The sequence below is a fragment of the Colossoma macropomum genome, unplaced genomic scaffold (genome assembly GCF_904425465.1).
Source record: "Colossoma macropomum unplaced genomic scaffold, Colossoma_macropomum, whole genome shotgun sequence".
Lineage (NCBI taxonomy): Eukaryota > Metazoa > Chordata > Actinopteri > Characiformes > Serrasalmidae > Colossoma > Colossoma macropomum.
Window position 1 is genome coordinate 42,756,330 of NW_023494784.1, and position 15,712 is coordinate 42,772,041.

General features: G+C 41.0%; 1 protein-coding gene across 1 annotated transcript in view; it reads left to right on the plus strand.

Annotated features, from left to right (window-relative positions):
- Positions 1–15,466, plus strand: part of stxbp5l (syntaxin binding protein 5-like) — a 262,054-nt gene extending 246,588 nt beyond the window's left edge. Inside the window, exons 24-30 of the mRNA XM_036571863.1 lie at positions 1,987–2,085; positions 6,161–6,400; positions 7,798–8,161; positions 9,706–9,871; positions 10,776–10,887; positions 12,460–12,680; positions 15,143–15,466. Of these exons, the coding sequence (XP_036427756.1) occupies positions 1,987–2,085; positions 6,161–6,400; positions 7,798–8,161; positions 9,706–9,871; positions 10,776–10,887; positions 12,460–12,680; positions 15,143–15,184 (1,244 nt within the window). The 3' untranslated portion in view covers positions 15,185–15,466. The remainder of the gene's footprint in view (positions 1–1,986; positions 2,086–6,160; positions 6,401–7,797; positions 8,162–9,705; positions 9,872–10,775; positions 10,888–12,459; positions 12,681–15,142) is intronic.
- Positions 15,467–15,712: the final 246 nt, after the last annotated feature.

Sequence of the window (15,712 nt, forward strand, 5' to 3'; positions counted from 1 at the left end):
ATACTTGCATGTTTGTTGGCAGATACCTACGCAAACACCTGTGTATGAAGCCCCCACATGTTCGCATATGCGCAGAGGCAGAAATATAAATCAACCTTAAGAACTTTAACAGGTTATTTTGGGAAAGCACTCAGCAGCAGTGGTGGACAACATTTTAAAATTTCTATACTTGAGTGAATATAGAGATTCTCTTGGTAAAATACAGGGAGATTCACTCAAAAGTGGCCCCGAATATTCTGCAGTAACTCCCATTAGGATGAAGCAATCTGAACCAAAAATACGCGATATACCTTGACGTATGTGTAATTGATTGCACTACATGCGATGCTGGAAGTGATCTCCGAAGGGGTACGGGGGTTTGCACCCGGGAGTTGCAAACAGAGGTTAAACGTCATGACAGCTGTCTGGCGCCTACGTCTTCGCTCCGACGCAGGGGCATCCTGGCTTGTTCGAAGCTCCATATACTGAGGAGCACAGTGCACGTTGTTTCGTTCAGATTGCTTCATCATAGAGAGAGTTATTACAGAATATTCAGGGCCTCTTTCAAGTGAATCTCCCTGTATTACTCAAGTAAAACTACAAGTGCTCTTTAGTAATCTTTTACTCGAGTTGAAGTGCAAAAGTGCTTGCTTTTAAATGTGCTTCAGCACCAAAAGTATTGCGAGATATCCAAACAACTCAACGTTTCTCTCATTGTTTCTTCAGCTTCACTCCTCATCCACACTGCTGGAATGTCAAGTATCTTCTTGAAAAACATCCCAATGTTAAAGCACTTTTGTTTAATTCCAAAAGCCTATGAGAGGTATCTGGGCCTCCATGCCTACGTACAGTTAGTGAGCTACTACTGAACATTTGGTATTTAGGGAAAGGATTTAGTGAATGGTGCATTTGATATATTTGTGAAAGTGCAGCACATTCTGTTGAAAATGTAGTTTTCACTTCACAGAGTAAAAAAGTAGCATATTTTGCTGTGAAATGCAGTGAAGTGAATGTATAAGTCTCAACAAAATTAGAAATTCTTTCATAAAGTACAAAAAAGTACTGATTTGTCAAAATTTCTACATAATTCTGTCATTGATACGTAACCAAAGTCATTCAGAGTGTTTTGATGTGAAATGGTTTATTGTAAAGCAACATACAGACTCCTTCCTTTACAGCGGTGGTGATAGGAACCAGGGTCACAATGTCTACAACACAAATAGAGCCATTTTATTTAATATCCAAAACCACCAGTGTACCCCTTCACCATGAATGACTCTTAAAAATATGTTTTAGGTCAAAACCTGACCCTAAAATATATTGTAAAACAATGTCCCAAACTAATACAATGTAAACCTTCTGTGAGGGAGCTTTTAGAATGGACGTCTGGTTCCTATCACCACCAATCTGACTGTCAGTTTCTCTAGAATGGACCAAACCACTCTGAATGACTTTGCATCTTAACCATTTAATTACGCAGAAATTTTGAAAAGTCGATGGACATCCCCTTCAAGTACAGCAACAAAGTACATGTACATGTACATTTCATTACCCTACAGCACTAAGATCAGAGTTTTTCCTACAGGGCTTCAAACAGGCCTTTATGCTCTTCATATCTGACTGCAGGAAAGCTGGGAATCTGGAATGGAGCACTGAGGCCGTCGCTGCTCCAGCAGATGGTTGTAAATGCTGTGGGTTCTAACATGTCACTGTTTTTTTTTTTTGAGATGGAGATGAAAGAACCCTCCCGTTTGTCTTCACCGGTTGTGTTTGCTTTCTCTCCTCTGTCTCTGTCTGAACTCTGTATTGTTTGAGTTTGTGGTTCTGGTTTGTTGTGTCTGTGTCCGTGTTGTTTATGTCTGTACGTGTTGTTTTGGTGGACATGCCTATAAATGTTGTGGCGTCTCGCTGTGTGTGCGTGTGTGTGTGTGTGTGTGTGTGTGGCGATGACGGCGTGCTGTGCGTTTGTGTACTGCTCGTATGTATTGTGTATTGTGTGATGGATAGGTTATGCGTCCAGGCGGGCCATGCTGCAGCAGCTGCATGGTGTCACTATGTACTCACACGATGAGCACCATACCACCACCTACTCCTGGAACGAGAGAGGTAAGACGGGGGCCGCGGGGGGCCGCACCCCATCAGCGTCTCATCACGCACTGCGTCCCGTCCTGTCCCTCATCACCGCTTCTTCACGAACCCCTTCGTTCTCGTCCCGTTACGCTCTTATGTCGTCTCCAGGTCCCGGCTGGATTGCGTTGCAGTGTCGTCCTCTCTGTCTCTCTCCAGCTTCTGCAGCACTGTCTCACGACCACATCTCTGTTCCATGTATTTAGGTGCAGGTTTCCAGGAGCTCCTCCCTTTTAAAGGGCCCATATCATAGAAAAACCAGATTTCCTCGCTTTTTTGAAATGAGTCTGTTAGAGTTTCAGAAATGTATCACTCTCCATTCCATATATGGAAACTAAGCTGAAAAACACCCTGTGTTGAATTTATTGTTTTTGTGATGTCACAAACGCCAACACATTTACATATATCTGCCTGTTCAGCCTGCAGCAACTTAGCCACGCCCACTCACTTTATTAGGGAAGTTCTAAGGAGTGTTTCGGTGTGGAGCACTTTCTCAATCAAGGACGAAATAAATGTATTGTTTTTGTGATGTCACAAAAACCAAGGCACCTATGCATATCGCTGCTGTTGGAGCAATACCGCAAATCTCCATTTTTGTCATTTTTAAATTTTTTACATAATTTGAAAATACCTGTTGCCTTTACATTTTGTGTGAATTTCATGATGAATGGACCACAAGAAATGGCACAAAATTACTTGGAAAAAATTCTGGTTCCATTGACTTACATTAAAAGTAAAGTACATTTTTTCCTTCTCCTGTAAAGTTACCATGTTGGAGTTACGATTTGTTCTGACAACAGCGATATTCTCCTTTTCAGATAGTAGTTCAGCTTTATCCATGCATGCTGAAGTTATAAGGAGTGTTTCAGCTCTGATAGCTTTTTGTTTGAGGTATATACAGGACAGCCAATCGAAACAAAGATCACTTACATATCATTATTAAAGGTACAACCTGTTTGATTCTAAGGGATTAAGAGAGGTTGGAAAATGATCATATAAAAATGAATTATGAGTGTTCTTGGTACATAAATTGACACAAATGTCATCGAAAAGTGGATCTCAGGAAAAAATAAGTAAACAAGAAAAATGTTGGATATGGGCCCTTTAAATATATATATGAGTCATAAGGGAAAAGTTAAGCAGTAACTCCTTCAACTGCAGGCTTATTATTCAGTTATAATTTTATTATTATCTTATTATTGTAAGTATGGGCCTACAGAGAGGCTCACAGGGTTTAAAAGAATAGCCAAGTATTTTTTTAACATAATCTCAATCTACTGCATCTGTAGCTTATGGTTTTATCGCATATGTAACATATGAATTTACAATAGAAGCCAATGGCCAGTTGCAGATGCATTGAACTTATTGTCCATAATAATCAACCATACGCAGCAGGTGCAGCAGACGGAGATAGAGAGCTGGAGTTGATCAGCTTGACTAAAGTTAAAGCAGAATTCCACCAAGTTTTCAACATTTATGCATAATTCAGTCGTTGAGATGTAAACAAAGTCATTCAGAGTGCTTTGAGGTATAGACTCAGATTTCTTTACAGTGGTGGTGATAGGAGCCAGGGGTCACCATGACTACAACACAAATATAGCCATTTTATTTACTATCCAAAACCACCAGTGAACCTACACGAGTCTTCTGAGTTTTCTCTGAGTAACCTCTGAGTTTTATATGGAATGTTATGATGCTAAAATAATTAATTGTTTTATTTGTGGACTATTTTGTCTCAAAACGCCCTGCCTGTATCCCTCCACCATGAACAGATTTATAAATTTTAGACCAAAAGCTCCTCAAATCTATTATATTAATTAATAATCTATTAATGACGGCAGTCATTCGTAACCATTTCGTGTAATGACTTTCTGTGAGGGAGCTTTTAGAGGTGGACGTCTGGTTCCTATCACCACCACTGTGAACAATTCTGACCCGATGAGTTTCTCTAGAACGGAGCGTGTCGCACCGAACCACTCTGACTTTGTTTACATCTTAACCATTTGATCAATTATGGAAAATAAGTTCCCCTGTAATAGAGCTGTGCTAACAGAGCTTCTTTTGGGCTACATCTTGGCTTCCCATTATAAGCCACATTAATCTAGACAGAGCTCAGTAATAAATCTGCTCTTCACTAATCAAATACACATTTTTTTTAATTTAGGAAAAAAAAATCTGATTCTACATAGTCAGAAAGGGCAATTCTGAAATTGCAGTGTCTACAAGAACGGCTCTCGTCTCAAGTCTGTTATATTCACTGATGCCTTTTTAATTACACGTCATTTGGGAACGATGCCAGATGTTGACAGATTAATTGAGAGAGCCTAGTTGATAATTATATTGTTAGTAGACGTTGTTTTTTCTGCATTGTTGCATCCACCAGAATGCAGTATCTGTTGTTGGTGGTCTGATGCCGTAGATTAGGTTCATCAGCTGCTGTTCACATCCACTACTTCATTAACCTGATAATAGTCATATAGTACGTTGTATGTAACGTCTGCTTTTGCTGTATGTATGTTTATATACATTTCTGTATTACTGTAGATCTGCCCTGACTATTCCTCAATGCATGACACGGCATACAATATTAACACTATTTGAAGTTCAAAAGTTTGTGCACCCCGGTCAAATGACCTGTTTTGTTGATGTTCTTAGTGAAAATAAGCTATCACATCCTCTACAGAGAACATAGTTATGCACATTTACTGCACAATTACTGTTTATTTGCTGAATTTAACATATTGGGGGAAAGAAAACCTAAAAATGTGGCCTGTGCAAAAGTTATGGCACATTTTCTGAAGCGTCATTCCCGAGTAATGGAACCAAGTAGAGGCCTAGTTAAGAACACCTTGACCCTTTGAAGGACCTTTATGTCAGCTTCATAAAACATGTTGAATAGCGATTGCTGCATTCATGAACGCTGAATTAGTGCAATATGCTATTCATCGCTTATGTATGTGTTATGAAGTCTCTAAGTTTTGTCGTGTCATGCATTTGGAAATACAGAAATGCACATAAACTGAATAAGCAGACACTTATAATGTACATATAGCTTAATAAATACATTATTCAATGGTTATGCATGTGTTAGGAAGTTACAACCTTCAAATAAACCCAATATCCACAGGGATATTATTAATAAATATACAAATGTGGTTTTATTTGAAGTAATCTTGTTTGTACAGTCATACAAGTACAAACATAATCTGCACATGCTTTTAGAACATACCTGAAAAATGAAAATGTTTGAGTAATTGGGGGATATTTATATAGCTTTGATATAAGAGTGCATAGAACTATGACACAGGTTTGATATAACAGTGCATAGAACTATGACAGTTAGCTTACAGCTTGGAGAGAGAGAGAGAAAGCTAGCTGGGAGGTGAATCAGAGTGGTCCAGAAATACTTCAAATGTGTGGGCCTGACCTTATAAACTTGCAGTGGAGGATATGAATTGGAGGCAACTCCAGGTCAACCTAGTTTTAAAGTGGCAGGACTTAAAATGAATGTGTAAATGTGTTGTTCGCTGAATGTGTTCATACAGTGCAGTCGTGCCTGTGTAGGAGTGTGTTTGTAGGAGTGTGTGTGTGTAGGAGTGTATAGCTTCTGTGTAGGAAAGCTTTGTCTGTGCAAGCCTCTGATATTCATCTGTCCTGTTAAAACTGCGAAACAATAAAAAAAAACAATTTAGAACGAAGGGTGTCTCTTGTCTTTTTCCGTCACGTTGTCCTGTTTACAGTCTTGTATTTGTAAATGCTTAAAACGGCCTGTGGCTGTTTTGTTTCACATCGATTTGGTTTATTTGGTAAAAGTGTAATGTGCACATATCCAAAGAGCGAAATCACTACAGTCTTGATTTTTTCTGTTTTGCAGCTCCGCCATGCTGTTCCAGTCCTTAAAATGTCTTCCGCTTTCTCTCTATTTCTCTCTTTCTCTCCTTCCTTTTACTTTTTCCATTTCTCTTCTCACTTTTTTCTCTCTTTCGCTCTCCCTCTCCTCCCCCTGCCTATCTCTGTGTGTCCTTCCTCGCTCCCTCCTCCTGGTCTTTTCCAGAGAGTCGGGAGAACTCGTTCAGCCGTTCGCGGAGCTCCAGCGTCTCCAGTATAGATCGGGACACCAAAGAGGCGGTGACGACTCTGCAGTTTGCTGAGTCCTACGGCCGCAAGTCGGACACGCTGCCCACGCCGTGCCTGTGGGTGGGCACTAGTTTGGGCTTGGTGCTGCTTGTGCCCATGTCCATCCCCACTGACGAGCAGGAGAGGATGGAGGAGCCCATCACTGTGGCACCCACCGGTGAGCACCGCTTTTGCTTTGCTTACAACAAGGGCCCCTATATGGGCAGACCAGTTTGAATCAAATCCTGTGAATTGGGGCTGTAATCCTGTGATCTTTGGGCCAATCCTTCTGATTAGATGTTTTGAGCCAAACTAAATAGACAGACTCCTTGGTCTGAACCATGTAGATCTATGGACATAGAGGTTGGGTCAAATTCTATGGATAGACTCTTTAGGCAAAACCCTCTGGACAGACCCTTTGGCCAAACGCTATGGACTAATTTTTTGGGTCAAATCCTATGGACAGACAATTTAGGCAGACCTCTATGAATAGACCTTTTAGAAAAACCAAGAATAGACCCATTAGACAAAACCCTATGGATAGACCCTTTGGGCCAAACCTCATGAAGAGACCCTCTAGGCCAGTGGTCATCAACCCTTCAGCGGTTAATGAATACTGCCTAAGGCCAAGCCCTATGGATGTCCACTTTAGGCCAAACAACATACATAGATCTTTTGGGGCACATTCTGTAGATAGACCCTTTGAGCCAAGCGCTATGGATAGACCCTTTGGGACAAACCCTATAGATAGACTCTTTGGGACAAACCCTGTGGATAGATCCTTTAGGCCAAGCCCTAGAAATGTACCCTTTGGGCCAAAGCTCATAGGTAGAACCTTTGGGCCAAAGCTTGTTGGTAAACATAATAATTCCAACCCTTAATTCCCTAAATCTATGCCCTAAATCTAAGTGCCTAAATCTACCAGTAAACCCCATATTTCAAAATTTATTGGCCAAATCATATGTTCCCTACTGAAACAGACCCTTACATTACAACTGAGCTCATACTCATACTGTGTTTCTGAGTACACTTGTGGGATCAGTCTTATTTAGATAGCTCCTAAAGGAGTACAGTCAGAGGAAATCTGATCCTAGATAAGTACTCTCACTGTTCGACACATGGAACACTGAAATAGAAAGTGGAGTGGCTCAGTTCTAAAGGAGCTCTGTCCTTAGACTTTGATAGGCGTTCTTTTGTTTATATGCTTTTCTCATTCATTGGGTTTCTTTCTGGAAAATGTAGCCTCTTGTTTTAGTTCATTAGTGCTGAAATGTGTCTTAGCAAGAAACCGCCGAATGGATAGGTCGTTGTAATTATACCTGGCACATGACGATTTTAGGACAAGGTCATCTGGAAGCGTTGAAGTGTTGACATTGAACAGTACCGGGGGTTTGGAATAATTGATTGTAGTCTCAGTTAATGTCACATGAGACAGCGGTTCGTGGTGTCATTGAGAATTTAATGATGCGGAGTGTACACTCCATTTAGCTTTATTTTCTTTTTTTTGCTTGCTCACCTTATTTCTCTTTTGTTTCGAGTCTCCCTTTCTTCACCCTTCTTCTCTGTCTCTCTCAGGCACAGTCCTGATGCTGAAAGGTTCCGTCCTGCGGTTCGGTTTCCTGGACTGTTCAGGTGGTCTGATCCAAAGTCCGTACGAGGTGTGGCGAGATCTAAACGCCCCTGAAGACCCTGAGCGGCCCCGCCGGCGCAAGCTGGTCAACTTCTCACCCTGTTCTTCGCAGGACACCGCCAGTGATGGCCACCTGGCCGTGGTTTGCTCCGAGCGTCAGGCCAAGGTCTTCCTGATGCCTTCTCAAGCCTGTCTGTACGTGCACAACATCACCGAGTCGTCTTTCGTGCTGCGGGCCGACGTGGTGGGCGTCTCCAACAGCGTGTGCCTGGCCTGCTTCTGTGCCAACGGACACATCATGATCCTCAGGTTCAGCTCCACATTCACCTCATAAAAAATAATAAACCCCTTAAAAAACCTAGCTTTCACTTCTCAGTGCATATATTCTAGAAAAAACCCAGAATAGACCCATTAGACGAAACCCTATGAATAAACTCTTTGGGCCAAACTCTTTGCTTTTGCTAATTAACTTCTTCAGAGGTTGATGACCACTGCCTTAGGCCAAGCCCTATGGGAGTCCACTTTGGGCCAAACTGTATGTGTAGGCCTTTTGGGCCACATTCTATAGATAGACCCTTTGAGCCAAACGCTATGGATAGACCCTTTGAGACGAACAATGTGGACAGGCCCACAGTGCATATATGGGAACTAAGCTGCAAAAACAATACATTTATATATATCTTAGCAGTTGAGCCCCACTCATTCATGTTGAAGTTATAAGGAGTGTTTCAGCCCAGACTGCTTTCTGAATGAGATGCAATACGGGGCATCCAATCAACACAGAACTCATTTACGTTTATCAGTTTTAAAGGCACAGTAACAAAAACATTTGCAGTCACATCCTTTAGACTGCCCCTTTGGGCCAAATCCTATAGACTCTTTAGGCCAAACCAAATTGGTCTTAAATTATGACTGACCTCAGAATACGGTTGTGGGATCAGTCTTTTTTAAGATATTCAGCTCAGTGCAGGGAATCGATCAGAACAGAGCTCATTTATATATCAGTCTTAAAGACACAGTAATAAAAACAGCCTGTTTAATTCTAAGTGATAAAGATGAATGATGACTGTACATAAAATCATACAAATGTCACAAGTAGAGCTTGCAGAAGAAGTTAAAAACAATCTAAGATATCGGCACTTTAATATTTAGTAACTAATATGACTGATAATGCAAAAATACATTTTGACCTAGAATGTATAGGTAAATCTCTCGTTTACTCTCTCACATCTATTTTGCCAATTTCACAACCCATTTTATATATGAATTCAACATTAAAATATTCATATAAATTGTCATATAAATTGATAAGAATAAGAAAATATGTTCACACAAGCCATATTTTATATATATGAGTAGAAGTCTGTTCTCTATAGAGGATGTGTTCACATATTTTCACTTACAAAATCAACAAAATGTGTTATTTGACCAGGAACACCTAAACCTTCACATATAACTGTATATCTGTATGTATAATGGATGTATGTATAAAATTATCCTTTCACTCCAAATGCTCCAAATGCACACTGATTTGACCCCTGTTAATCTTTTGGAGCATTGATTTCTCCAATCCTGTTCCTAATTCTGGGAATAACGTACAGATTCTCTTAATCCTGGATGGAATCGATGAGTCGGCACTGCCAATCAGGAAGTCCGCTCAGTACAGCAGGCTATTGACTGATTGTTCGTTTGATCTGACCTTGATTGTAACCGAGCACAGAACTTTACAGTAATTAGATTGTTTGTTTTCTAATTGCTGTAATGGAATTATTTCAGCTGAAAGCAGGACGGAGATGTTTCTCCTTTCATTGTCCTAAAAGATTGTGTGTTATTGCTTGTGGTGTGTGTCACAGCCTGCCCAGTTTACGGCCCCTGTTGGACGTGAACTACCTGCCGCTAACGGACATGCGCATTGCTAGAACGTTCTGTTTCACTAACGGAGGGCAGGCCCTCTACCTGAGCTCACCCACAGAGATCCAGCGCATCACCTACAGCCAGGAGATGTGTGACAATCTGCAGGTGAGTGCAGAATGTTAGGATTCTATCTTCACAGACATCTGAGGTTGTGGTCAGTGTTCAAACTGTGGAAGAAGTCTTGGGGTCTGATTATGAGGTCACCTATAATCTGGCATAAATTTAATACTTGTTACACAATACAAACAGCAGGCGTACCAAACTGATTACCAAATAACCTCTTCCATGATTATAGTTATAAATACTGTTTTTTTATACAATTGACTTTATCAGAACCATCTTAGAACCGTTCAAAAACATTGTTTTAATGTATTCTCATTGTAATAAATTGTATTCCTTAAATGTAAAAATCATTGTAAATTCAGATTACGCTCAGGTTTTCTTCCAACAATTATTATTATTATATGGGTCAATGACAGGTAAGGTTTTCAAAATGGCAATTTTCAAAAATCTTATCAAAAAGGACTTGATGTGCATTTTATATCTTAAATATAGTTAGTGTTATCAAAGCTTTTATATAGAAAACAAATGGCAAACTACATAATACAGCATGTTCTCGGCTCTGTTGGTAGTAAAAATGTTTTTACTACCAATCGTGGAAAAATAGAGCTTGTTCAAGTGTAAAGTTTATCTGTGTCTGCAAACCCAGACCCTATATCTCCTCTAAATTTCCCAGTGGAAACATAACTACGTTGTATACACTGGATGTAGAATAAGAACATGCAGAGAAAATGCACACATTTGCTGCTATAGTTCTCAATCATAAACAATAGAAGGCTGGATTTAAATACTTTATCTTTTACCACACTGCCATCTTCTGGATGGACTAGTGTACTGGCTCACTTTTGCTCTCTCTTTTCTGCCCTTTACTGTTGATTTCTCATTAACACACTCTCAGTTGACTGCCTGATAAATTCACTAATTGATTACCCAAATCAATCGGTTGCAGGAGATGCTGGGGGAGCTTTTCACGCCCATAGAGACCCCTGAGGCGCAGAACCGAGGCTTCCTGAAGGGCTTTTTTGGGGGCAACGCCCAGACGTTTGATCGTGAAGAGCTCTGTGAGTGTTCCTTTCATTTGGCTGAACGTGTCCATATGAAGATCTCTTCATATTGTTGGATTCTTGGGAAGTTTCCAACTTCTGAGTAAGAAAATCCACTTGAACGGCCCTCCATGAACTTTATTAGCTCAAGTGAAAAGTGTTAGATAAGGATCAAGTGCACATAAGTGGAGCCTTCAGCAGTAGAACTTGCCCAAATATCATTGAAATCTAATTCCCCTTTTCAAAGCCCCCCAAAAGGCAGACAAATTGGTTCACAAGCAACAGCAATAAAATACTTTTAAATACTTGATAACATTCAGTTTGCTATGTTCAGTCTGGAGCTCAGGGAGCAAATACTCACAGCTGGCAACAAAAAAAGGCAAGAGGCCGGTTTCTAGCCAAACTTTACAGCCAGACGAAGCAGTTATTCATAAAATGTATGTATGTTATGTTCAGAAACATTCTGAATTACAAAGTTTGCATGGCTAATTAGCTCACTGAGACTAACCTCCCAGACAGCGAGCATATATCGGTCCGCTGGCTTGATAAGGTCAGCATTCCACCGACTGTTTGCCACTTCTGGTCCAACCTCAGACCTCCCAGATTATTGTCCTGCATACAAGCTCTGACTAATTTTTAATCTCCTCAAACAGATTTTAAATGCACAGAGACTTTTATTTTAGACAATAAACTAAGACAAATATTACAAACACCTGAGAGAGAAAAAATAATGACTAGGCCTGATATAAAATGATTTTATAGAAAATGTTGTTGCTGTCATTCTGCTGGATTAAAATGATTTACTGAACTAATTTACAAAGTATAACTAAAGAAAGGAAAGAAGGAAAAATCAGTAAATTGGACTGTGAGAGAAAAATGAGCGATGATAAGTGGAATTTTCTCTAATACTCTACTTAACTACCGGTGGGCCGCCCAGAAAACGCTGAGAAAAGCGCCAATGGACCGCCAGCTCTACCATCAGCGGGCTGACAGGGGTCCATTATCCTCTTGCTATCTGGGCTAGTTGAGGGTGACTGTGACGTCATGTTAACGTAGCTGCACTCATAGTGCAAATTAAGAGCAAGAAATAGTAGCACATTTTAAAGCAGCAAAAAATCTAAATTAATCAGTTTTTCAGCTTACTCCAAATGTAGCCAAGACATGTTTGGTGTCTTTGGTTCTGCAGTAGAGCTACATGGCTAAAGTAGATAACAATTAATGGAATGTTATTTAGCATCCATTTAAGCATGTTGCTAACTGCCCAAATTACCACATACTTACCTCGAACCTTGTGGAGTTGGTAGATAAGCTCTAATAGACTTATTTACGTGGTATCTGACACTGTATGACATACTGGTATCCATAAACATGGACAAAAGTACATTAGCATGGCTAAAAACAGTAGAAGGAACCTTCCTGAAGCTTAAATTATGTTCGTAGTTTTGTGTATTTTTATTTGTAACAGTTTTTATTTACACATGACATCATGCACGTCTTCTTCTCTACCTTGACGTTGTGTAAAAGCTATTTAAGAACTTTTAATAGCAGCCAAACAAGCTGCTTCCACTAATCCTTCCCTCTTGTGTGTAGTTGGTGAGGCGGCAGCGGGGAAGGCCTCTCGGAGCCTTGCTCAGCACATCCCAGGCCAGGGCAGCGTGGAGGGTGTGCGGGCGGCCGCCGGCGGCGCGGTGGGTGACCTGGCCCGTGCCCGTATCGCCCTGGACGAGAGAGGTCAGAGACTGGGTGAGTTGGAGGAGAGGACGGCTCTCATGATGGCCAGTGCTGAGACCTTCTCCAAACATGCCCACGAGGTAAGAAAGACGAAAGAACACATTTCAATTAACAATTACGGCTAAAATGTTAAACCCTATCTACTGGACAGGGCAGCGTCATTTCCTGAATGTCCTGAATGAACTTTTCTGGTGAATGAATATTAATTTCATTTCATCTGTCCACGGCCAGAACTCAGAAAAACCATAACTTGCCTTGCTCGCTCTGGGTGGGTAGGATGGCTCTTCCACTGCCTATTAGCCATGGCCTTTCCTCCTATCAGCCTCATCCCTCTCTGTATTAGCCCCGTCTCTCTCCCTATTAGCCCCTTCCTCTCCCTTTCCCAACTAGCCACTGGATCTCTTCTCATTAGAAACACCCCTCTCCCCATTAGACCCACCCCTTTCCACATTAGCCCTGTCCTCTACCTATTAGCCCCTTTCTTCTCCCCATAAGCCCCATACCTCCAGTCATTAGCCTCTTCCCTCCCCATTAGCTGCATCCCTCTCCCTATTAGCCCCACCCCTCTCCCCATTAGTCCAATCCCTCTCCCATGAGCCCCTCCCTCTCCCCATTAGCCCCTCCCTCTCCCCATTAGCCCAGTCACTCTCCCATAAGCTCCTCACTCTCCCCATTTGCCCCACCCTCTCCCCATTAGCCCCCCCCATTAATCCCTTCTTCACCCTTTCCCTGTTAGCCACTGCGTTTCCTCTCATTAGCCCCACTCCTTCTCCTCCCATCAGCCCCTCCCTCTCCCCGTTAGCCTCACCCCTCTTCCCGTTACCTCCTTCTTCTCTCTTTCCCTCTTAGCCACTGCCTTTCCTCCCATTAGCCTCTCCCTCTCCCCATTTGCCACTGCTTCTCCTTCCATTAGACCTATCCTTCTTCCTGACAGCCCCTCTCTCTCCCTATCACCTCCTCCCTCAGAGGCATGATGCCAGACAACGTGGGCGTCTGATAGCTGACGTAACAGAATTAGCAGTTAGCATGCTTAACGAATGCATTAGTGGCAGTTTGTAAAGATGTGGTGGTGCTTCACGTGTCTCGGAGGAACCCAGTGCTAGCCTTCATCCTGCTAGCTTGGTAGCATCATGCAATAGGGGGAGACTAGCATTGTCCTTGAATAAATTTGGGAGAACAGTGGGGTAAAAATTTAAAGAAAAGAAAGAAAACATTTCATGTCGTGAATAAAATCTGTGAATACTACTGTCTGACATGGCAGTGTTAAATGTATAAAATGTTTATTGGCTGAACCACCTTCCAAGCTTAATCTACCTGTATTATTTTAGAGTTAAGTTTGGTATTTCAAAGCGACTGTGACACACGTACAGCTTAAAACCATCCTTGGATCTATGATGCTATGAACCCTGCAGAGTAGCCTATGCTACAACACTGACAGTGGTGGACAGTAACAAAGTAAATGTAATTCGTTACTGTACTTAAGTAGTTTTTTGTGTATCTGTACTTTACTGAAGTTTTCCATTTTGGGCGACTTTTTACTTTCACTCCACTACATTTCAAAGTCAAATATCTCACTTTTTACTCCACTACATTATGAGAAATCTGTCGTTCGCTTTGGTTTATGTGTGTATAAAAACGAAACATGTCAAAACGAAAGAAGCGCAAAGCAAGAACACCAATCAGGCACAGCGGTCACTTTGTTTTGAGCTTGTTGTGACCTGTTGGTCAAACCGACCCAGTGCAGCACACAGTTCAACGTCAGTGCAGAAGCGTAAAATTTTGGGAGTCTATTCAACATAAATGTGAACTAACCTAACTTTGTGTAAACAGACCACAATATAGAAATATGTACACATATGCAGTTGTGACTGACGTGTCTTTTTTCTGAATTTATACAAACACTATTTCATTTTATAGTAAATTAGTTTTGGCTAGTTTATGTTTATGAACAGAGACCTACAGATGCAGTTTAGTAAAGGAAACTCATTTGTGAATCTGAGATTAAAGCAAGTTTTTATTCAACTTAAACTTGTAACTAAGTTGCAAATAAATCTTAAACTGAAACTTTGCTTGTTTGTAAAAAGTTCAGAGCCACTCAGTTCTACCTGATGGAAACTGTTTGTCTTCAGTGTTTTGTGCTTATGATAATTTTAATAGACATCAGCGTCACTAATTAATGACTCTATTAAAAGACTGGTTTACCAAGAGAGACACTGGAGTATTTTCACCTAAAATGAGTTAATGGAGCAGAGTCTTGTTACAAAAATGATAATAGGGCCATATTTAATCTTTTAGTACTTTTACTTTCGATACTTAAGTACATTTGAAGGCAAATACTTTTGTACTTTTACTCAAGTGGAGGTCTAAAGGGAGGAACTTCTACTTTTACTGGAGTAATATTTAACCTTGGGTATCTCTACTTTAACTCAAGTACATGGTTTGTGTACTTCGTCCACCGCTGAACACTGAACTTATGGCCTAGTGAGCGTACTTCATTTTCCGGCTCATAAAAATGTGCTTGTTTTCCTGTTTTCTTCCACAGCTAATGCTGAAATGCAAGGACAAGAAGTGGTATCAGTTTTAGAGGGCTCTGGACGAAGGTTAATTCCGCCCTCCGGCCTCAAGAGGGCACTACTCTGGGACATGGACCTTCACTCTTGAACAGAGAGATAGAGAGGTTTACAGAGGGACTGAGGGCTGCTCCACCTCTTTCTGGGCTACGTGTACAGGACTACGTTCTCTATCGGACCGGCTCCACAGACGCAGGACAGAATACGATGGACACGTACCATTAGCGCATTAGCGTCGACGAGGGTCCTCCCCTCATAAGTTGTGGATTAGACCATCTTTGTTCATGTACAGGGGTTGTCTTCTCACAGGAGGTGAATTGGCTCTTGCTGTGTAGATACTCTGAGCGTTATGAAACCAACAAGACTGCATGAAACAAAATGGATGACCTATAAAAACATAAAACTGCCATATTCAAAAAGCAGCATGTTACTTTAAAAGAAAGGGAAGTTAAAAAAAGAATAACATACTTTTATTTAATAATATAAGCCAATACCAGAAAGTTATGAGAAAAAAAAAACTTTATATTTTTTGAAATAGCGAT